General features: G+C 36.3%; 1 protein-coding gene across 4 annotated transcripts in view; it reads right to left on the minus strand.

The window, feature by feature from the left end:
- Positions 1-6,804: 6,804 nt before the first annotated feature.
- Positions 6,805-24,410, minus strand: part of smoc2 (SPARC related modular calcium binding 2) — a 36,964-nt gene continuing 19,358 nt past the window's right edge. For all 4 annotated transcript variants that reach the window (XM_084092390.1, XM_084092389.1, XM_084092388.1 and 1 more), the window contains exons 8-13: positions 21,523-21,709; positions 20,064-20,146; positions 9,550-9,649; positions 8,590-8,837; positions 7,459-7,496; positions 6,805-7,239 (exon numbers count right to left, since the gene is read on the minus strand). In XM_084092390.1, coding sequence (XP_083948516.1) covers positions 7,216-7,239; positions 7,459-7,496; positions 8,590-8,837; positions 9,550-9,649; positions 20,064-20,146; positions 21,523-21,709 — 680 coding nt within the window. In that variant the 3' untranslated portion in view covers positions 6,805-7,215. The remainder of the gene's footprint in view (positions 7,240-7,458; positions 7,497-8,589; positions 8,838-9,549; positions 9,650-20,063; positions 20,147-21,522; positions 21,710-24,410) is intronic.

The following is a 24,410-nucleotide window of genomic DNA, read 5'->3' on the forward strand; positions in this document are numbered from 1 at the left end:
TGTGCAGGTCTCGTGATATGTAGCAGCAGATCTCGGGACCCTTCTCGACGACCTCCGAGGTCAACATCGAACCTTCAGGGACTCGGACGACAATTATCTTGATTAATGTCAATGTACCCTACTGTCTATCTATAAGTGTAGAATTGTTTAGACTTTATGTTAGCCAATCAGAAGTAGCAAATATGTAATGAATGCCCTTGGAAATGGTATAATTGGTGTAAGATTTTGTGTAAGGTAGAGTTAGCTTGCGACCTCCTCGTGAGACTTTGACGCTGGCTCTACCAATTTAACTGCAAACTATTCTTCAGTAAATTTTTACTTATTTGATTGAACTTCACGACTCCTGGTCTTCTTTCATCATATCTGGTCCTGGGTCTGAAAACTGTACCCCCCTTACACACTCCCTTGTTTTTATTTAAATCAGTTATACAGTTCTTTAAAAGCATCACAGTTTTATTTGAAGAAGACCTCCTACGTTTTTTAAAAGGTGATGTTTCAAGAAGCTCTGCTGGGTGATACAGAAAGGGAATGGCTCTTAGCGTGAAGAACTCCCGAATCTCTTCCCACACACCTCTTCACACAGCTGCAGTAAACTACAGGTAGGAGTGTTTTACCGCCATGCGCTTTGGATCAGTCAATGTGCCTCAGGACCACCAAGAAAGACTTTGTTCTTCGTCTGGGAACACAACAGACACAAACTCTCCCTCTTTTAATTAGAGCATCAACAGAGATGCTGCTACTAGAGTTACTGTTGTCTATAAACACTGCTCCTTCAGTCATTGTGAATAAATGAGTCATCAGAGTCTTCAGGATTCATCTTTCAAAAATCTTGGTTTGGTAAGAGGCGTTTCATTATCAGAACAATCCCATTTTTGTTTCAGTTTTCATATTATATTATTTTTCATATTAATAGAGTGAGTCCTAATCTATATCTAGAGAGCAGAATATCATCGAGACAGTGGAATATTATGACTTGAGCCAGCAAACAACTAACCAGCATTCCTGTAGCTCAAAATCATTTTGCTCGCAACTGATTGGTCCAGTTTTGGTTTGCGATCTGTAACCCAGAATGTTTTTTTATTTTTTTATTTTTATGTGTGTAGCATAAGTTCCCATAGAGATAGAGACCATAGAGACACACCGCTAAAAAACAATCAACCTTCTTGAGCCAGAAAAAACAGAGTTTGCCCAAACTAATCCCAAACTCACCTGGATAGCAACTGAAACCAGCTTCATGCAACAGGCCACAGATAAATCCTTTTGTTGCCAAGATAAGACATCAATATTGTTCATGTTTAGAGTTATTTAATTATTTCACTCTTAAAAATTAAGGTTCCAAGATGCCATAGAAGAACCATTTTTGGTTTCCCAAAGAACCCTTTAGTGAACAGTTCTTAAAATAACCATTTTTTTCTTAGTGTGAAGAGCATTAAAAAAATTCAAAGAACCTTTTTCCACTATAAAGAACCCTTTGTGCAATGGAAAGATTCCATGGATGCTAAAGGTTCTTCATGGAATTATAGATGCCTGTAAAGAACCTTTATTTTTAAGAGTGTGTGTACCACTTCAAATCATGCTATAAGAGGAGTGCTATTTCTTTTTCTACATCATCCATCTTAAGATCTACATTATCCCTTAAATGCATAAATATTTCGCCAATTATTATTACATTTTCGGGTCTGTAGCACCGCGGATATATCTAACACGTTGCACGGATGGATCTCTACCTGTCGTGATAATATAAAACTTTCCTGATATTAGAGTAACAATTACAGAAGAATAAAATAAAGCATATTTTGTTCCCTTTTGGAGTTTGGAAGGGTTCAGTTTGAGCAGATGTTTAATATCATCATCACTGTCCTCATCAGAGCTCATTTCCCAGTACATTCAACATCTGGCTCACATTCACGATCTTAAACATATTCTCAAAACTATCATTTTCAACATTTTTACAATCAATATTTATATTGCTAACATCTTCTTCACCAGATCCACCATCAAATGACAGTGACACTAATATTTGATTGCCTTCAGTACTTGCTCTGCAGTAAATCAATGAGCAATTTCAAGTTTTGCTGATGATACTTCCTATTCTTTTGTTTTCTACCTGCAGTAACTATGAGTGAAACGTCACTTCATTATTGTGTATCAGACATAAAGGTGAATTGCACTTATTCAGTCATCAAAAATGTAATCACTGTTGTGCAGAAAAAAAATGTAGATACACTGTTACACACCTCAGGTCTTGGTGACCCTACACAAATTTTACAAAAAATGAATGGGAAACCAGACATTCTTTTATAAAAAAAAAAAAATGTCTCGAAATATTGTTTATAATGAATTTATTGAGGAATACTAAGAAGGTTGATGTCTAGCTTTAAGAAATGAATGAGGAGGAGGGTAGTGAATGACGTCCCGGGTCACTAAAAACCCGAGGTATGCGTTCAAGTAATACGAAAGGCCAGGGGACCACAATATCATAGATTTCATAGATTTGGACATGGTCTCTTTTGATTTGAGCATTTTCTATGCCCTATTCTCTCTGATTCACAATGCCCTTGCCTTTGAGTAAACCCCCCCCCCCCCCCCCTCTTTCTCTTCCATTCCTTCATTCTCATGCTCCTCTGATCTTGCTCTCCTTCTGGAGTTAAATAAGGTGAGCTGAAGAATTATTAGATCTGCAAAATGCAGCAAAGCCACAAATCATATGGCATTAGCGTGAGAACAGACAGCAGCTGCCCCAGTAATCTGCCCCTTTTCTCTCTCAAAGAGGTACTGTGGGCCCCGTCCTCAAAAACCTCTGCGTGAGTATGATGCTGTGAGACTTTTGGACTTATGTATATGACTATGTTATGTTATGTTTTAAACTATTATAATTAATTTCATAAAAGACTAAGGCTAAAGACTAAATCACAAAGATCTCATTCAGAAAAATGTGTAATGCAGCAGATTCTGTGACAACCTTTGAAAGCGGCCATGCGCTCACACAACAAAACACTCATCCTTCATCTCCACATCAGCCACTCCTATCAAAGTCTTAGCGTGGCTTGAAGTTTGTGAGAGTGGAAAAAAAGAGTTAAATGAAAAAGAAGAATGTGGAAAGTGTGGGAATGAGGAATAGCAGGGCAGACACAAAGGCCCGCCGTGTGTCGGGAGAACTGACCCGATGCAAGACACACAAAAGAACCACTGCAGAGAGAGCTGGACAAGAGCTGGGCATCAGTCCTGAGCCACTGACACACAACCAGAGAGAGAGAGGGAGAGAGAGAGGGAGGGAGAGAGGGGTGGGAGAAAAAGATGGGTGAGGCTAAACTCTAGAAAAGGTTCAGCAGGGCTCTACATAGAACCCAGAGTTCTTGACTCAATTTTGTCTCGACTGTATGAGTTTCTATAAGGAGAAATGTCTTAAATTATTGCATAATACTTTTTGAATTTTCAGCATTATTACTCCAGTCTTCAGTGTCACATGATCCTTCAGAAATCATTTTGATTTGAGATTCAAGAAACATTTATAATTATTATCATTTTTCAATGTCAATGTTGAAAACAGTTTCTGCTTAATATTTTTGTAGAAATTGTGATACATTTTCTTCAGTATTCTTTGATAGAAATGCCTTTTTAGACACATGACATTGAGTGATCCAATGACCAATTACAGTGGCAAATTGAAATGAACACAAATGATTATTGAGAGCCAGGGAAACATTATCAGTGAATAATGACTTAAATATTGGCCTGTTCCTCACGCAAAGCTATCGTAGGACTGATCTGTGTTGGAGAGAGTCATGCCAATGCCTCTGAGGGATGCTGGTTATGTTGAATGAGACGCTACAGCATTTGTCCGGTATGTCACAACAAAAGGCCGGCCTTAAAAACAGCCACAGGTGTGCTTGGAGGGGTCACCTGACCTCAAACCTGATAACACACACACACACACACACACACACAGGGAGAGAGAGAGACTACCTTCATCTCAGATACTAACACACTGAACTGCTGCATCAGACAGAAACTGGATGGATGGATGGATGGATGATAGATGGATAGATAGTAGGGGTGTAACGATACCCACATGTCACGATTCGATACTTATCATGATACTGAACTCACGAAACAATATTATTGCGAAACTCCATTTGGCATTATCAGGACCCACAAATATTCCCCCATTGCATTACAGTTTTTTTTTTTCGCTTTGGTACTATTTTCACAAGTTAGGTGTACATTTTCAAAACTCTTAGTGCTTATATCACAACAGATCATCAAAAGTGCACTTTTTTCAAACATTTCATCATGTTTTCAATTGTGTAAGTACAATACACAAAATCACAAAGTATCCTTTTCACAACACAAAATAAGTGTTTCATCTACATAAATGTTTCATTCACAGTAACTGCCTTTCATAAAGCTCTTACTATCAAACATTTGATTTGCATCTCTTCTTGTTCAGTTTAATACATGTGTCTATTATTTAATCCAACTGATCTTAATGGTTAATCAATTTATCATTTGGTGCACCTATAGATTTCTATAGATATTGATTCTATACACAGTTTCTATGGAACTTGTTTGCAATTTCTGATATGGAAAACCAAATGTAATGAATTATTTTTACATAAGCGATTTATAGATAATAACCACCACGATGTTCAAAGTGTGTGCACATGCATGTGTGTGTGTGTGTGTGTGTGTGTGTGTGTGAGAGAGAGAGAGAGAGAGAGAGAGAGAGAGAGAGAGAGAGAGAGAGAGAGAGAGAGAGAGAGAGAGAGAGAGAGAGAGAGAGAGAGAGAGAAATTTGCCATTTGTGCAAATACTGTAAAGCAGAATAGAGTATAAGGGAGGAAGTCAATGACTGTAAAACATCAGACTGATCAGAGATGCATCAGTAGAAGGGAGACAGATGGCATCAAATACAGCATTTTACATTACAGTATGTATGCAATACTGTAAACATTTACATTACATTTATGCATTTGGCAGACGCTTTTATCCAAAGCGACTTACATTGCATTTCAAGGTACACATTTACATTCTTATCAGTTCTAAACAGATTACCATGGTAGAGACTGCCGAATTACTGTAACTCAACCTTCATCTGTAAAGGTCCACTACAGTATAGATTCAGTCAAATGATATAGAGTGAAATCATCTACTGTATTGCCAGCAAACTCTGTTAGCACAGAACCTCATGGCTGTACTTCATCACACCTTTTGATAACACACTGGATAGATACTATTACAAACATCATGGATTCAATTACTTCTAATGTGGCAACTGTAGCCTGTATTACTGTAATTATTTCAGCAACAACAGTGATTTGAAACATGTATCTTGCATTGTTTGCTGTTGAATAAGCTGATTGTTAAAAGTACTAAACTGAAAGAAGGTCATACTGTTGTGTTTCTGTGATTAAACCAAATGTTCTCATTACATATTACAATAATCTTGTGTTTGAAACAATGATTATGTGGACTGAAAAGTGTATAACTGTAATGAAAGCATGAGATCAGGTTTTGAAAGAATGACTAGCTGTGTTACAAGTGTGATCAGTTTGGATTTTTGTACTAAGAGTTTTGAAAATGTACACCTTACTTGTGAAAATAGTACCAAAGCGAATAAAAAAAACAATATTATAAATCATATTCAACATTATATATAGCAGTTTAATGTAGTACTGACACTAACATTTTTTTCACACACAGTCATTTTTATTTTGGGTGAATTATCCACGATACATTTTGTTGCATTTTTTTATTGCGATATATTGTGACATGATATATTGTTACACCCCTGATAGATAGATAGATAGATAGATAGATAGATAGATAGATAGATAGATAGATAGATAGATAGATAGATAGATAGATAGATAGATAGATAGATAGATAGATAGATAGATAGATAGATAGATAGATAGATAGAAGGCTCAGATCTTACTACTGCTGAAATAAAACACGAGAGCAGATAGGCAAAAAATACACCATGTACAGTTAGTGTTGGAGTATTGTCATACTTGACATACTTCATGCTGATCATTGCTTTAGAGCAATATGCAATATAGGAATTTCTTGAGAAGCGATTGTGGATTCAGCTTACAGTGCATAAGACATTTATTTATTTATTAAAATTTCCCTATGTTTTTTTTTTCCCAACTACCATATAAAATGGATGAATTAATCAATCAATTTATTTAATTGTTTGTGTTATTATGTATATTAATGTCTTTATGTTCAGTCTCTTACACCATCTCTTTTGCAGCAGTGGGAAGCACTTATATGATGGAGGATTGGGGTAGTAGGGCTTTTTAAAATCCTGAATTTGGCATCTTTGAAGTGTCAATAACTGATCCCCTTCTTTATGTCCCCCGCAGTGTTAAAACCAGAGAGAGCGCCTTCTAATCTCACAGATCCAGCACCAGATCTGCTTATCATAAATTACACCCGGAGGAAAGGGAATGAGGTCAGTTTGAGGTCACTGATGGAAATATGGAGTTCTAGTTCAAGACAATGTTGGAAAAAGCAGAATAATGGTGCATTTACATGTGCATCTCAATTTAGTTGTCGGATGTCATTTAAGATATCAACTTAGAATGAAAGTGTTGTTTTTTTTCACAGCTCATGCATGTGGATTTAATTATTGTGGAGAAATGTACACTTACACACTCTTACATTAACAAGAATACAAAATATTATAAAAGACTTCTTTATTTCTAATCATCATGAAGCACTTTCAACAAAATTATCTGTCTCCCATTCCATGTGTGGTGCAGGACTATGATCTGCAGGCAGTAGTTGGGATTTGGTAAAAAAAAAAAAAAAAAAAAAAAGTTAAAACTTCTAAAAAAAAAAAATCTGTTTAGATGCATTACAAAAAATCCAGAAATTAGTCAAAGAAAAGACAAAGAAAATACATAACAAAAAAAGATGGCCTTGACAAATGCAACATGTAATACTTGTACAACTTAGAAAAGTATACTCATTTTAGATTCACAAAGGACACATACATTGTATGTGTTAAATTATTATTATTCTTTTTTGTTGTTTTTGTAAGGACATAAAAATGCTAACTAAATCATTCACATATTCAGCAGTCTGTTTAAATACCTTATTTTTTTTCTACAAAGTGAATTTACATTGTTTTAAAGTACAAAGTGCAAAGACTATGGTTTCCGTCGTCGTTTTGGGCCGGGAGCGGGAACAGTTGCGGCGGCCACTTTAGCCTTGTTTCTTTGACAGGTTCTGCAAATATAGGCAAATGTGAAAATTAAAGTCAGAGAATGAGGAAAATGCCATTTTAAAGCAATGGCTTGCTGTTGTCATCATTTATAAATGCAATTTCCCATTTGTATTTTGGTAATTGGTTTTAATCTACTGCTTGGTAAAAAAAAAAAAAAAAAGGGTGGGAGAGAACATTGGAATGCATGTTGTGAATGTTAACAGCCACCTACATTAACTCACCAGTTTACTAGATGTTGTGCCTTCACCTGTTTTTGCCCCTGAGGAAAAAGCAATGAGAACATTTTACAAGCCTGTTCCCCATTACATGACAGCAATACGGGTTGTTTCTGAGAAAGTTATTAAACAAACGCAAACACTCATTGTCAATTAAAACGACCACACAGTCTTCAAACAATCTCTTACAATTCAAAGAGCGCACTGTCAGTCTCTCCAATCAGAAAACAGTTAGAACGCTTGCGCACTAGAGTTTATTCTGTGAATTCACTAAACAGGTTCTAACTCTGAAAAAATGGCATACTAATAGAAATAATTCTGAATTCTGTCAGAATTATGAGAAATAAACTCCTAATTATGAGGGAAAAATACTTCTTTTTTTTATTTTATAAATTGGATCTTGCACAAATTCTGAATGTTCTGCAACTGGAGTCAACTCTCAAAAACAGTATTGGTCAATAGACAGGGAAAGGTACATTTACTGGAACAATAATACAATAACTGGAATATATATATATATATATATATATATATATATATATATATATATATATATATATATATATATATATATATATATATATTTAAAGATATTAATACTTTTTATTCAGTAGAGATGCTTTAAATTGATCAAAAGTTACAGTAAAGACATTCATAATGTTACAAAATATTTATATTTCAACTCCACAAAAATATAAAGCACCTGATTTCAACATTGATAATAATAAGAAATGGTTTATTAGCAGTAAATCAGCATATTAGAATGATTTCTGTAGGATCATGTGACACTGAAGACTGAAAAAAAATATGATGAAAATTCAGCTTTGCATCACAGGATTAAAGGTACACTATGTAACTTTTTTTTTGTCAAAATTTAAATAATGAGTCAATACATTATCCATCCTTCTTCCAAAATGCGATGGTGAGCAAAAGACTTGCATAAAAGACTTGCAAAACCTTTAAACTTAACTCAGACTTTTAAACAGTAGTGTATGGAGCATTTAAATTGCATTCAAAAGTGCATTCAACTTTTGTGCAAACCATTTGAAATCAAAGTATTCACAGCGTTCTCTGATGCAGTGCAAACTCGAGATGCCCGTACATCTGGGTCATCCATGAGGAAACAGTGAGACTCACCCTCTTCCTTAGTGACACCCAGACAGCCCATCAGTTCCTGTAGAGACAGGGCCTTATCGTTGCTGACGTCGCAGTACTCCACAAACTTCTTCACACACTTCTTGGGTTTGGATTTCTTACGCAGCAAACGCTTGAATGGTTTGATTTCTTTCTTTCCAATATCACCGCTGGAATTCTTATCAAGCTGACTGAAATACCAGTGAACAACTCGCTCTTCCAGAGTATGACTGGGGTCTGGCTCCAACATTCTGAATGAAGAAAAAAAATCAAAAAAATGTAAGCAAACACAGAACATGTTTACATGCTCATAGTTTTCTGGTTAAATGTCTGTGAAAGTGCATCAAACATGTATCAAACACTATCAAACTGGCAGTTTATTAAAATATCTATCCATAGTGAAGTACTCTATTTACTCTAAGTACTCAACCCAGCTAACAAAAATATGTTCTAACAGTATTTTGCTAATGTTCCCATTAGGTAAACATTATTTCTAAATGTTCTAAGAATGTTCAAAACGTCAATTTTTAAAATGTTTTTAAAAAGTTTTTCTTGGTTATGCGAACGTTAAGGGAACATTCCATTTTATCATTTTGCACACATTATGGGAACGTTAATGTTGAATGTTTAAAAAATACTTTCGGCGAAAATTATATTTATAATTATGGATAAATAATTTTTTTATGTTAATGTTTTGAGAAAATTATAAAAGACCAGATAACTTTGACCGAACATTCCATTAATGTAACGAACATTCTATTAATGTAACTGGAAGAGCATTTGTTCATAACTTTGAAAGAACCTTGCCAGAACATTCTGAGAAACTTCCCTGTTAGCTGGGAATTATTCCAGTCAGTCACCTAATGAACTAAGAAAATATTTGTACACCACACAGTAGGAAGGGTCAGTTCATTTTATGAACTGGCCCATTACATCTTAATTTGTCAATGGTTTCTCATTTACCTGCCGGCAGAGGCCGGGTCAGTTACTGCATGAACCATGTCAGTGGACAACGCGTCCAACACGCTCGTCAGGAATTCTGTCTTCTTCTCCCCAGGACATCCTGGAAAAGAGGGACCCAAGAGTTACGAAAAGAGCCGTGGCCTTCAAAATAACTGCATGCAACTTTGGAATAAATTCCAAGTTCTGTCATGAAACTCTAGATGGCGTAGGCTCATGGGTCCTTAACGCAACCTGCTGACAATCACATTGCTAACTACATGGCACAAGCTGATTGGTTCCTGTTGCATCTGTAGCCAATGAGCTTGCTGCTCAACATTTAAATAGTTGGTCAATGTTTGCTGCAGTTTGCAGCGTGCTTTCAGAGTTTCTCCGAAAGCCTCCACCTTCCCCAGCTCCACCTGTATAGATCTGCTACGGGTAATTTCATACATGCTATTTGTGCAGCAGTCTTACTTGCTCACAGCAGCAGGTCTGTGTATGTATTGGCAGTAGCAAGTCTCTGAACTTGTTCTGCAGCAGCAGCCGTGTAACAAATCTATTCCGCCAAGACTAAACCCATTACCATGTTAAAATGTTCAGAGAGTTGTCATGATAGAACTACACCTACCATTTTGAATGGACTATTCCTTTATATTGTACTTCACTTTCGATGGCAAAACTGTCAGAAATTTTCTTCCCTCATTGGATTTTAGTGAAATTAAGCTGTTGTTTTATAGAATCCCATGGGAAAAAGATTAAAAGAGACCAAAGCTTTCTTTCATGTAACATTTTACCTTCAGGTTATCAGATTAAACAGCTATGAAACCTCATAAACAGCTGTTGTGACTGAATTACCTCATGTAACTCTGCCGCTCTGGTCCTAATTTATTTAACTATGTGTTTTTTTGTCACAATAATTCTGCGAGCATTAATTGTTTATTTTTTTACTCTTATTTATCAAGGATTCATTAAACTGGTTAAAAGTGACAGTAAAGACATTTATAATGCTACAAAAGATTTCTATTTCAAATAAATTCTGTACTTTAAACTTCATCAAAGAATCCTAATCAATCATGGTTTGCACAAAAATATTAAGCAGCGTAACTGTTTTAACACTGATATTAAGAAATGATTCTTGAGCACCAAATCAACAAAATTGATGAGATATCGATGATATATGGTTCTGCTAGCATATCAGATCATATATGATCTGCTAGCATATTATGCTCCTCTTACTAGTGGCTATTTTGGGTACTGGCACCATAGGTGGCCCAATAAACATTGGGAAGATGTAAAGCTGACAGACGTTTCACTGTTTTTACACCAACTGCACTTAAAGATTGTGGAGAGTAGGAGATAAACTATGTTACGGCTTGAAGAGATTCTTCGCCGCCCTATCGTAAAAATCCAACCTCCCCTATCCTGTCTGAGGAAGATGACAGCTGCCAATCAAACAGATGATTTAGGTTTATGGTCACAGGTAAAGTCTGATATGTGTGGGAACTGTGGTCTGTGGATGTTTGGGTGACACCCACCAACCAGTCAGAAACGTGTCCAGGTCATAATTCACCACAAAAAGGAGAAATTATATTTTGCATACCTGAAAATGAAGCCTATTTTTTGGATTTTATTGGATTATGGCATTATTTTCATGGCAATTACCTTTTTTTTTTTTTTTGTACATCTGGTGTACAATAAGCTTTATTATTTTTTCAGCAAATTTGTGTCCATCTAATATCAGTTGCTTGTGTTATGTATTATGCACATGTACAGTATATCGGCCAACCTGCGCTTTAGATATCAGTGTTGGCTGTTGAAAAGCCAAGGGAGTTTAACACACTAAACCTTCTTTCTCATTTCCATTTGTCTGTTCAAATAATGAAAGGGAAAGTGTGTAAGTGCGTGTGTGCATTTGTCTTCACATGCTGGGCTGTTTATGGTCAGGCCCAGGGGCAACAGATTCTCTGGTGTAAAAGGTCCTTGTGAACAGGTGTGTGTATTCAGGTAAACAGTCCTCACACAAGAGAAAGGAGGAGAAAAGTGTACAGGTTTACAAGATGAGCACAGAATGCTGAGAGTTTGTGAGTGAGTGTCGTGCTGAAGATCTGCGTGACTTTCTGCTCCTCACTGAGACCAGACACAGTAAAATATCCGCCCCACCTGTTCATACAAGGGACTGCATTCTTCTTGCTTTTTCAATAAAAAAAAGAAGAAAAAAAGAAAGAAAAAAGTCCAGTGTAATCTAGACGCTCAATAACAAACATTTCTGACCTTTTGAGAATTTATTAAGAGAGGAAATGCCGCCTAAAATGTGTCTTATATAATCAAGCTGCACAATTTGGTAAAAAATCTAGCTATTATTTTGAGAAATATATTGAAATGATTCCTGTATTTGCTAGGCAGTCCAATAGATTGCTGCAGTGATTACATATTTTGAATTTTGAGTTTGAATTTTATCACTTCTGGTTCCATCGACCTGAAGTCAATGGGTTTTTGAATGGGTTTTTGGTAGAAATAAGGTCTGTAGTGAAAACAAGCTCAAGATATTTTCACAATGTATTCTACAACATAAAATACACCAGTTTTACCCCCTTGTGCTTTTTCTAAGCTTTTGCTTGTCTTTTACTTGTCTTGACTGAAAATTACCCCATGATTTACTCAGCCTCAAGCAATCCTAGGTGTATATGACATATCAATTTCTTCTTTCAGATGAATACAATCGGAGTTATATTAAAAATGTCCTGGCTCTTTTAAACTTTATAATGGCAGTGAAAGTTCATCAAAGTTCATCTATCCATGATAAAAGTGCTCCACACGGCTCTGGGGGGTTAATAAAGGCCTTTTGAAGTGAAGTGATGCGTTCGTGTAAGAAAAATATCCATATTTAAAACTTTATCAACTAAAATAACTAGCTTCCGACAGATGCCCGTACGCATCAATTTACAACAGAAGAGTAACACTCTACTTTGACGCACAACGTAATGACGACCGCGGAAGTGCAGAGGACAGAGCAAAACAAAACACCAGTCACAAATTAGAAATCTAAAACGGTCTGAAAGAGGTGTCTAAACTTATGCTCCTCCTACATCCTACGTCATACATCGTCAAGTGTACTCTTTTGGTGTGAGTCGACCTGCGTAGGCAGTCTGCCGGAAGCTAGTTATTTTAGGCGATAAAGTTTTAAATATGGATATTTTTCTTACACAAACGCATCGCTTCGCTTCAGAAGGCCTTTATTAACCCCCCAGAGCAGTGTGGAGCACTTTTATCATGGATGGATGCACTTTGATGGACTTCAAAACAGAAACGGCCATTCACTGCCACTATAAAGCTTGGAAGAGCCAGGGCATTTTTTTTATATAACTCCGATTGTATTCATCTGAAAGAAGAAAGTCATATACACCTAGGATGACTTGAGGGTAAGTAAATCATGGGCTAATTTTCATTTTTGGGTGAATATCCCTTTAAGACACTTCTAATTATAAGAGCACTATACACTGTAAAAAAATTGCTGTAGTTTTGCAGCTGCTTGCCAGTAACTTACTGTAGATTTAAATTGATGTTATTTACTGGCAACAGTTTGTTCAAAGTTAAATGAACATTAAACATTAACAAGTCTTTGTCTTTACAGAATAAAACTATAAAATAACAATCTAATGCAAAGCATTCTGGGAACCAGAAATCTTCATCAACCTTTTTCTGTTTTTTTTCCTTCAGATTTTGGTTCCCAGAATGCTTTGCATGAGGCTGTTATTTTAGTTTTATTCTGTAAAGATAAAGACTTGTTAATGTTTAATGTTCATTTAACTTTGAACAAACTGTTGCCAGTAAATAACATCAATTTAAATCTACAGTAAATTCCTGGCAAGCAGCTGCCAGTAATACTGTAATTTCTACAGATTTTTTTTTACAGTGTAGAACTATACTTTCAGACATTCATTTTGATCTCTTTAGCTATATCACCTGATTAAAATGCAGAGTGAGAATTCACTGAGCAAACCCATCCAGATCCTGCATTTTACAACATTTCAGCGTTACCCAGAATCCCGCAGCTTGTGGATCTTACATAAAAACTCTCAAGTTGCAACAGAGTCATGAGAATTGCGGTATTGGCAGTGGATTGTGGACGTTTAGCTGCCAGCAGCCGCCGGCCCCCCCATCAGCCCCCCTTCTACACCACAGTTAACCAGCCGTGACCAGAGAGCTGCTCACACAGCCGCACCTGTACACACACTGCTGGCAGCCTGAACGTCCACACACACACCTGAGGAACAGAGGATTGTTTGTTAACATATTGATATATTACAATGTTTACCAAAGCGCCCAATGACAAAGCAGACCAGCAATTCATCTGCATCTCAGACATACTAAGCTGGGACATATCTACTATGGAGTACAGATTCATATTGCTATCATATAAGTGGGATACAATATTATTCAATACAATATTAAATTAAATTAAAATTAATTGAACATTGGGGTTCAGTTGAAATAATTGCACCACTATCCAAGTTTATCCAAAGTTGCAAATTTAAATTATGCACAAAACTGGAATATCGCATAAAATATTTGCGAATAAAGCAGCGTTTCCATCCCATGTGTTCAAGAGACAAAATCTTCACTTCCTGGGAAATTGGCGCAAAATATCTGTAACAAAAATGGAAGTTGTTGCAATCGGGGAAGAAACACTGGCTCTTTTTCCTACATCATTAATGACTTACGTCTCAGAGCGCACAGACGAAACTCAATAAACTGCGGCATTTTATCTTGCGTTCGGATGCCTGATGTTTGGGAGACGCTTCTGAGGTCATTATATTAAATCATTCTGATGACAGACCTTTGATCATTTCAGAATAATCAAACCAATATTTGAGATGCTGTGCAATGAAATTATCCATTTATCTAATTATCCAGCTATCCAATCACATCTCTTGCCTCTGTTGAGGCAAAGTCACATAAGCTTTTTGTTGCGCATCAAGGGATTTATTCAGTAAATGTGTTTCCAACTTAGATTATGTGCGTGTCTTCTTATCAGGAAAAAAAATGTATCCGTCTTATTGAGTGCATACGTTTTTTATGCAAATTCTTTGAATTTAAGTGCATCTCATTTCCATCCAGCGTTTTTTTTATGCGTTATCCCAAACTTCGCATAAAAAGAGGCAGGATGGAAACATTGCTAATGTGTTTCTTCTTTTTTTGCTTTACTCTAAGAGCAAATTATGTTTTTCGTCAATTTATCAAATTTGCTGTGTCCTCACTATCCATCCTGGTAGTTTTTGTAATATCCCTTTAAATAACAAAAGCCAGCTCCTTGATGACATCATCACCCAGGAAGTGACATCAACAGCACTTAAACATAAGTGAGTATTAGCGATGGATTTGATTAATTCTGTGATGCTTTGTGGTGTTAGTTGGTTTGTGTCACTCCAAAATCTTCCATCCTGTCTGATGACATTACATAAATCAGTGTAATAACTTAAGAATAAAAATGAACTTTTAAATTTGAAGACATTCCCAAAGGGAAGTGTTGTCCGATTCCAAATAAATATAGCACACATTAGTAACACACGCACACATTCTCACACCTCATACTGTTTCAAAAGCCTATTTCACCACTTAATCTTAACTAAAATATGAAGATAATCCTATTAGTCAAAGTCTGGCCAGGGTTACTCTAGAATCTGTTATCTGGAACTGAGACAAAGCACAAAAGCATTTCTCATGTACTTACACTAACAAAACAGTACCACGGTATTTCCATGGTATTCTTAGAAGTACCATGTGCTGTAAATACCATGGTGCATAATAATAGCAATCATTCAGTATCATGGTAGATCACTGATTCTTGGGAATTTGGCTAAAACAGGTTTTAATTTTGAAAATAAAAAGTTAGTAAAATTACAAAATCTGAAGATATATTATTATTGACCAAGGTCTTGGCTGTTCAGCAATATATCGGTGCAACCTCCTCATTTTGTATTTTTTTCATAAAATAGGCGTTTTTCCAGTTATTACTTTGTTTTTGTCAACACTGTCAGACACAATAAAAAGCAAATCATTTTTTATTTATTTGGTCTAATATGTATTTAGAGTTTTTAAATCATTATCTGGCATTCTTAGTACACATATTTGCTGTTAAGTGTTAAATATTCACTTTTTTTCATGTTTTATACTGTTTCACGTGTACTCCTTTAAAAGATCTAACATCATACAACGTTTACTTTAAGCCTAAATAGAAAAAGTGATGTTTTTTTATTTAACAAACATATTTTTTGTATTAAAAGATACCATTACTTTAATAACTCAACAGCACTGAAGAAACATATTGTAAGCATATTCATTTAAAACAAATAAAACTCCCTCTGACGGTGGTGACTTTAGAACTGACGGTGGTGACAGTGGCCTCATTACAACATACAATTCCAAAATTTATACAACTCAAGTCAATGGCTTCTTGCTTAACAACTTTATTTAACTATTTGGTCCAAAAAATAACAATCCTGAGCACTGTGATAAACATTTAGCCTGCCTACTCCGAGCTGGATCGTGTATGGCCTGATCCACCGGACTGTTTGGGGGAGTTTCTAGGTGATCTGAGCCCTTTTTCTTTTCGTTCTCTTGATACTTTTTGTCTATGTTTCCAAGCCTTTCTCTGACTTCTCTTTTCCCTTTCATTCAAGTCATTGCTATTTTTTTAGCTTCCCTTCCTCCACCCTCTTCTTCCATCTTTGCCTTTCCGTTCTGAGGTATTCCGCCTTTAAAGGAGAACTTGGCAACTTTTTTAACTTAATAAAACTGTCTAGAAATAATTTGGATGGTTAAACAACCTGTTCTGGTGATATTGGTGACTTTCCCCGCTCCCCCCAGCGTTCCCATGCGGAAAACCAACCTTGCAACTTGGGGACTACCGTCCCGGCAAGATAGAAATTGGAAGTCTTGTGAGAAGCGAGAACGAGAAGCGAGAAACACGAACTGCTTTACAGCAATTCGACATAAACACATGCCATATGATACTGTGTATGATGTATTACCCACCTCGGCCGGCTACGATAATAACATATGCACATGAGCAGTGGTAGAAAGGGGGAGGAGGGTGCCTCAAGTGAGTTTTTTTTACGACTGTGTTGTGAAATATACGGCCCACAGCTGTAGGGGGAGCTCTTTGAGAAAACACGCGAAGAAATTACTAGAGTTGCCGAGTTCTGCTTTAACTCTGCCTCACTGTGTATTATCTCTCTCCGCTTCTTTTAATATTCCCTGTTTCTTCTCCTCCACAGATAGCTGCTACCTAGCAATAACTTCCTAAAATACTTAAAGTCAAAGTTGACCTAAAGTAATGACTATGAAATAGGGGGGGGGGGGGGGGGGGGGGGGGGGGGGGGGGGGGGGGATTACAGTGAATGTTAGATTTGGTTAAATGTTGTCATGCCATTTTCATTTGGCTTTAGTCATGGGAGATGCATAGCCTACAAGGGATATTGTATGTGCTATATAGGTAGGTAGTAGGTGCACTATGTGCATCCCAAATGACATAAGCCAAATGAACATGGCATAATAGTGAATTGAGAGAGAGGGAAGGTTACCAATGGTTATACCGCAGTTAGGTCCGGTCTAATTACACTGAACAAAATTATAAACGCAACACTTTTGTTTTTGCCCCCATTTTTCATGAGCTGAACTCAAAGATCTCAGACTTTTTCTATGTACACAAAAAGCCTATTTCTCTCAAATATTGTTCACAAATCTGTCTAAATCTGTGTTAGTGAGCACTTCTCCTTTGCCGAGATAATCCATCTACCTCACAGGTGTGGCATATCATGATGCTGATTAGACAGCATTATTATTGCACAGGTGTGCCTTAGGCTGGCCACAATAAAAGGCCATTCTAAAATGCAGTTTCATCACACAGCACATTCCAACAGATGTCGCAAGTTTTGAGGGAGCCTGCAATTGGCATGCTGACTGCAGGAATGTCCAGCAGAGCTGTTTCCCGTGAATTTAATGTTCATTTCTCTACCATAAGCAATCTCCCAAGGCGTTTTAGAGAAACTCGTGTTCGTGAGGATGTTCATGGATATCCACGAACATCCTCACTCTCACTCGTGCTATATTGCTTAATAGTAGCATGCGGTGTAGGCCTGTATGGAAGAAATATAGGGAGAATTACATAAATACAAATATAAAACAGGTTAATGAAACATTAAAGGCCATATTGGTATTTATTGTGATCAACAATTATATTCTAGCCTTCGTTGAGGACCATTTGGAGGTTTTTGTCACCACCGTCAGACTGTACGTCACCACCGTCAGACAGAAAACCTGATGGTGGTGACGTATGACGGTGGTGACAAAATATACTCTTTCACATGATATGCATGAGTTGTTCACATTAGCCATCTTTTTTCCCTCTGTTGCTATCTACTTCAGACCTCTTCTTAAAAAGTATACATTTATGTCATAATCTAATCTAATGTTTTTTTATACAAAAGAGACGGTGTTGACATGTTATGGTTGTGACAGTAGCAGTGTCCAAAAATATGAACAAGTCTAAGAGAAATTAGCAAACTTACAGGAGCTTGAGTGATCTTGAAGCATGCAGAACAGTTGAAGGTTTGAAAATGGGGTCCCCAGGAATTAAGTTGACCTTGTAGTTGCCTGATTTTATTGCTTTTTATAAATATCTGACGGTGGTGACGAATATGTGGGACACATTTTGAGCAACCACAAAATAATTGTAATATGTATTAAAAACTACAAACAGTGAGGTTTGAACAATATTTACTATGTACTCTTTCATGTGGTAAAGATATTTTTCAATTTAATTATTACGTTTTGTTTTTTTAATCAAGTTGAAATGATTATCTCCTATCCGAGGACAACTGATTTTGTAGGCAATGGGCCAGCATATAATCATTAAATTAATACAAATTAAAAATAAACCTATAAAATAACCTTACATATGTGCAAAGGACCCCCTGATTATAACCTTGATTCTTTTTATTCATGAAAATGTTATTAATTTCCAACAGAATTAGCACTTTTCTTCGTGGGACATGTTTTATCCAAATTCCCAAGAATCAGTGAGATATTAATATGCACGAGTATTATTCCAAAAGTATTGTACCACAGTACATCTTTGTAAGGGTGGTTCCCAGGCCTGAGCGATAAATATATACTTGTTTTTTAACATTTATGTATTTGCTCTGGAATGAGCTGATTCGAATGAACCACAAATGAATCAAACTGTTCAATATAGTCACTGATATATTCCACTGATGCTAGAGGTGTTCAAATCTTTAAAATCATTAAATTAATATTCTGGATGTGTATTAATTTTAACCTACTGTTCAAAAGTTTGGAGTCGGTAAGATTGTTAATGTTTTTGTCTCTTATGCTCATCAAGGCTGAATTTATTTGAGTAAAACAGTAATATTGTGAAATATTACTATATTTATATTTTAATATGTTTAATAGAATAATATTTTAAATGTTTAATAAATAATATTAATATAATTTATTCCTGTGATGCAAAGCTTCATCATCAGTGTTCAGTAATAATTTTAATATGCTGATTTGCTGCTCAATAAACATTAATTATTATATTATCAATGTTAAAAAAAAACAATTGTGCTTCTTTTTTGTGTAAACTGTGGTACATTTCTACTAGGATTATTAGATGAATAGAAAGTTCAAAAGAACAGCATTTATTTGAAATGTAATTCTTCTGCAGATGTAACATAAATGTATGTACTGCCACGTTTGTGTAATTGCTGAATAAAAGCATGAATAAAAAATAAATAAAAAAAGACACCAAACCTTTGACTGGTATTGTATATTGTCAACAACATGATACTGCCACACAGTCCCCATACAGAAATCTAGTCTAGTCTAATCAACGAATTAATTCATGCTAGAAATGGAAGTCACTCCCTAGTTTCCTTTTTGCTGTTTTTTATCTTTGCCCTCCACTCCTTTTCCCTCTGTTCTTCGTCACAGCCACTCCCCCACACTCATCCCTCCTTGTCATCCTCCTAGGCTCGTGCTATCTATTGTAATCTATCTTTTCTACCTCCCCTTTCGTCAGTGAGATGATCTGTTAACATCTTGTCGTCTATGCGGACCGCAGGGTCGTGGGAAACCAGGAGATGGTTTTAGACTCTAGATGTCACACACATACCTGTGCACACTTGAGCTCACACGCAAACACAAACATACAGACATCCTTGTGTTTTATGTTTACATGCATTTTTCCTAAATGAATAAGAATGAAAATGTATATCAAACACATCTATAATCAAACAGCTGGTAGTGCATTAAGTGCACCTATTAAACAATACCTAATGTGTAACAATTTTTGTTTTTTAAATGTTTTACATTTATTTGTTTATATCCATGAGGTCCTTTTATAATATTCGAAAAGTTGTTTGGTAATTTTTTTTTCATTTTTGCAGCTTTGTTTCTATAAGTTGTCCTCTTGCTAGTTTTGAGTTGTGAAGTATGTCTCTCTCTGCTCAGAAGCACACAGTTCAGCTCACCCTGCAGATGTCTGCTCCTGTAATGGTCCTTTGGTTTGTTTGGATGGGCTCTGGCATTTCCATCACATTTTGGTTGTTCGAATCTACAGCAAGAGAGAGAGAAGGAAAAAAACAAAAGTGAAATACAAAGCATTATTGTTTACACAGAGACGAGTCCAGCGGCTAAAATACTCCACCAGTGCCGAGAAAAATGTGATTTTTTTGTTTTTGTACACTACCATGAGGATGTCAACGTGAAGTAATGTGGATTTTTTTATTTAGCGTTTCTTAAAGCCAGCATAAAATGGAAGTTTTATGATCTTTTCTTTCAATATTTTAATCAATATCACACTAATCATAGTGTAAATCTATCTATCTATCTATCTATCTATCTATCTATCTATCTATCTATCTATCTATCTATCTATCTATCTATCTATCTATCTATCTATCTATCTATCTATCTATCTTCTCACACACACACATATCTCTTTTCACAGATCTAATGAGTGCACTAGGATGCAATCACTAGAAGGTCGGCTCAAGATGCCGGAAACAGAGGAATGGGATGAGAGAAAAGTGGACAAAAAGAAAAAGTAAGAAGTGTAAGACTAGAAAAAACATCTATGGCCCCGTAAGGAGAGTAAATGTGCTCCAATCACTGCCAGGCGACCTGCCCAGAGAACAGAGAGAGAGAGAGAGAGAGAGAGGAGGGTGAAGAGAAGGTAGCACTTCCATGCGTGCTCTAATGCGCTGTCTGGCACACTGCCTGAGGCTTTGTTAACTCAATACCACATTTGGCGATGGTCTGAAATCCACAGCATCACTCCATTACACTCATTAAAGGTGCCCCTGAATACAGTGGGTGTCACTGACCCCTGACAAACACTCACAATGTTTTGTCATTCTGCCAGGTTTCTTGATCAGATTTGAGCTGGTTGTGCAACCAGCCTGTTAGGAGATAAGTGATTAATCGAAATGATTTGATGGTATATTTAGCTTCATGGATACTGTTCTCATCAAGGTGCTCTCGAAATGTTAAAAGAGGCTGAATGAGATTGGGCCAAGTATTGGCCCCTAAGAGACTCCAAAGCTCAATTTTGTACCCCATAGTAAGTCAAATAAAGAGACCTGCCCCGGGTGTATATTAGATGTACTGTAAGAGAACTAGTCGACTGGCACTTACCATTTTAAAAGCCAAGTGGTGGGTTTTTCCTTTCAATAGAGACAAACTGCTTAAGTTGTATTTTGGCAACTAAATAAGGACGGATTTGTTTCTTTGAGGCGCCAGAGGTATTTTAAAGTGTTTAAAATAACATTTTGTTGAAGCTGATGTTAAAGAGACATGGTGAAATAACATCCTAGCAGTTGTACTTGGAGAAATTTCCACCTGATGTTTTGTAAAAAGTGGATCATGAGCTAAAACCACAGAATTGCACTACACAAGTTTTTTTTTTTTTTTTTAAGCAAAGTACATTACCTTGTGGATGTGCCAGGTATGGGCCGTCCAGTGTCCACCAGGACACACCAGCAGTACCCGGTGGAGGGATGGCACTGGACGGGTTTGTAGAGGCCACCGTTAGCGCAGTCAGGTACAAAAACCGCTTCATTTTTATGTTGTTTTGCTTCTTCCTGTGCCGACAGATGCTCCTGATCACACGAGGTCGCTGAGGTAAAGTGAGACAGAAGAAAGAAGTGAAATACAGCAGGAGACACAATATGAGTGAGTAAGTGTCAGTGTTCTCTGTGGAGAAGAGAGGCCGAGCATCTGGGTTGCTGTACAATGAAAGTAGACAGTGACCTGGAGCTGTCAAGCTTAAAAAAAAAGAAAAAAACCTTAAAATTTCCATAAAAGAATTTCCAAAAAATGTGTCGCACATACAACTAATGCACAATATACCAAGTCTTTTGAACAGGTTGTGAGGAACAGAACGAAAAAGCTCCAATCTAGATTAGGGATACAAAAATACCTGTGATATCCCATGATCCTGTGTGTGTGTTTGGGCTGCATAAAAGAATAATGTTGTCCGATGTTAAAATAATTAATAATAAACTAAAATTTAATTGATGCATTTAATCACATTTGAATTAAATTCATAACATTTAATTTGCAGTTTTATGTAAACGAATTAAATGTAAAAAAGGGATTTATTTTAATCTTAGGAATTCCTTTATACTAAGAAATAAGCACTGCAGTATTTATTAAATATCATATCCTGTGATTCTATGTATGTGCTTTGTCTGGATAAAACAATGTAATTGCTGTCTGATGTTGAAAGAATTAATAATCCATTTAAATGAGTTAAATTCAATTAAATTGACATTGAATCGGAACTAATTGAATTGCAACTAATTAATGTATGAATTATTTTTAATTAATAAATTTTTAATTTTTAATTAATTATTAAAAATTTGTAACTTTTTTTCAACTTGTGATTTCATTTAGACTGAGAAATAAGAATTGTATTCATTAAATATATCCCATTACCATGTACATGTGATTCAGCTGGTTAAAATAATGCAAATGCTGTCTGATGTTGTAAGAATTATTTTTTTTTAAATTAAATTAATTTCATTTCATTTGCAATTGAATAAATGAATTAAATATATGTCTTTTTTTTTTCTTTTCTTTTTTACGTATGATTCCATTGATAAATAAGCATTGTATTCATTAAATAATCTTATACTATGGGGCTGTTGATCGCTTGAATCTGATTGGTTGACGAATGTTCAAATAGCTAAAGTAGTTCCAGGTAGTGTCCATATCACTTCGCCAAATGATTTAAGTTATTTCAAAGGTCCATACAGCCTAAAACAGCAAAAGAACCAAAACCCACAACGACACTGACCAAGCAAATAAATAAAGTAAAAAAATAAGATAAAAACGACAAATTAGTTCCATGTTTTTTGCCACAAAATTCAGACTCATTCGCACAGACTCAGGTAATTCACACACACTTAATCTCTCTCTCTCTCTCTCTCTCTCTCTCTCTCTCTCTAACTGCATGAATGACTGCATTAATCAACTAGCTCAAGCCTCCGTTACTAGCTCTAAAATGACATTTTGGAATTAGCAATGGAGGCTTGGGATGAGATCCGTAAGTAATTAGTACTACACACAAGAGCGTTTTAAGGACAAAAACCTGACGCATGTCTTGAAATACAACATCTTGGTAACCCTAGTATAACGGAATAATTTACTCTGGTCCATTGAATTATTCAAAAATAATGTACACAGTCACACGAGGTGTAACAGCCACGGGTGTGCATTATTTTATTATAATTCAACAGCCCGTTGTCAATTACTCCTTACACAGTTATCTCTAAAGCTCATTTGAATTGGTTTCAGTTCATTTGACATAATATGATGGTGCCTGCATGCAAAAAGACATTGCCTGTGAAGTCAATGACTGACCGGATTGTGATTCCTCAGACACAGCCATGGAGAGATGGATGGACAGCATGTTGGAGGGAGTAAAGTTAGAGAGAGTGAAAGTGAGAGCTTGTGCTTTATGGAGGGCCTGCAGGAATGTTTATGACATTAGGACTGCACCGGGCTCCTGCGATAAATATTTACACGTTGTCTCTGTGCCTGTGTTCACAGTGCCTTTGAATGAAGATAGTGACCTTGGGCAGAGAATCGCTGCATAAAACATAGTTTTGGGAAAACAGTGGCTTTCTTTCAATCCTGAGCATGAGCTTAGGCATGAGGCTCAGATGCACACACAAGACGACAGCCCGAAACACATGAATGATCCATATGGAGCACAACCTTTCATTGAGATTTCTCTACATCAGGAACCAATCATGTCATGTGCCACAACACAGCTCTCCAGCAACGCTTTGAGCCGCCTCATCTAATGCAAGCAAGATTATGTGAGTAAAAAAAAGAAAGATAAAAAGGAAATGAGGGAGAGAAAATTTTGTGCAAAAGTTAAATTTCCATAAATTGTGCAGCCCTAGTTACCCTGGGTGTTGCTACGCTTTTGCAAAGCTGTTCTGAATGGTATTTAGTGCATTGCTATGCATTTGCTAAGGTACTGTATTCTCCCGCCCACATCCTTTTATAGTTATCCTCTCTCTCTTTCTCTGTGGTGTTGTCAGGTCTTTGGTTTCATGTGAACATTGTTTTAGAAAATACTTTTTTCCCCCATCTTTTCTTTGTCTTTCTTTCAGTTCTATTCCGAGCTTCTCTGAATAGTGATAATCACTCTTTAGACCTCAACAAATCAGCCGTAATGAAAACCATCAGCGTTCACTGCACTGCACTGACGTTTTATTGATTGTAAATCAAGAGAACTTTACAATCAAGCTATTCACGCATACACATAGACACACACACAAATGAATCTGTCAAGAAACGCACAA

The sequence above is a fragment of the Abramis brama genome, assembly GCF_963993115.1.
Source record: "Abramis brama genome assembly, chromosome: 19".
Classification (NCBI taxonomy): Eukaryota; Metazoa; Chordata; class Actinopteri; order Cypriniformes; family Leuciscidae; genus Abramis; species Abramis brama.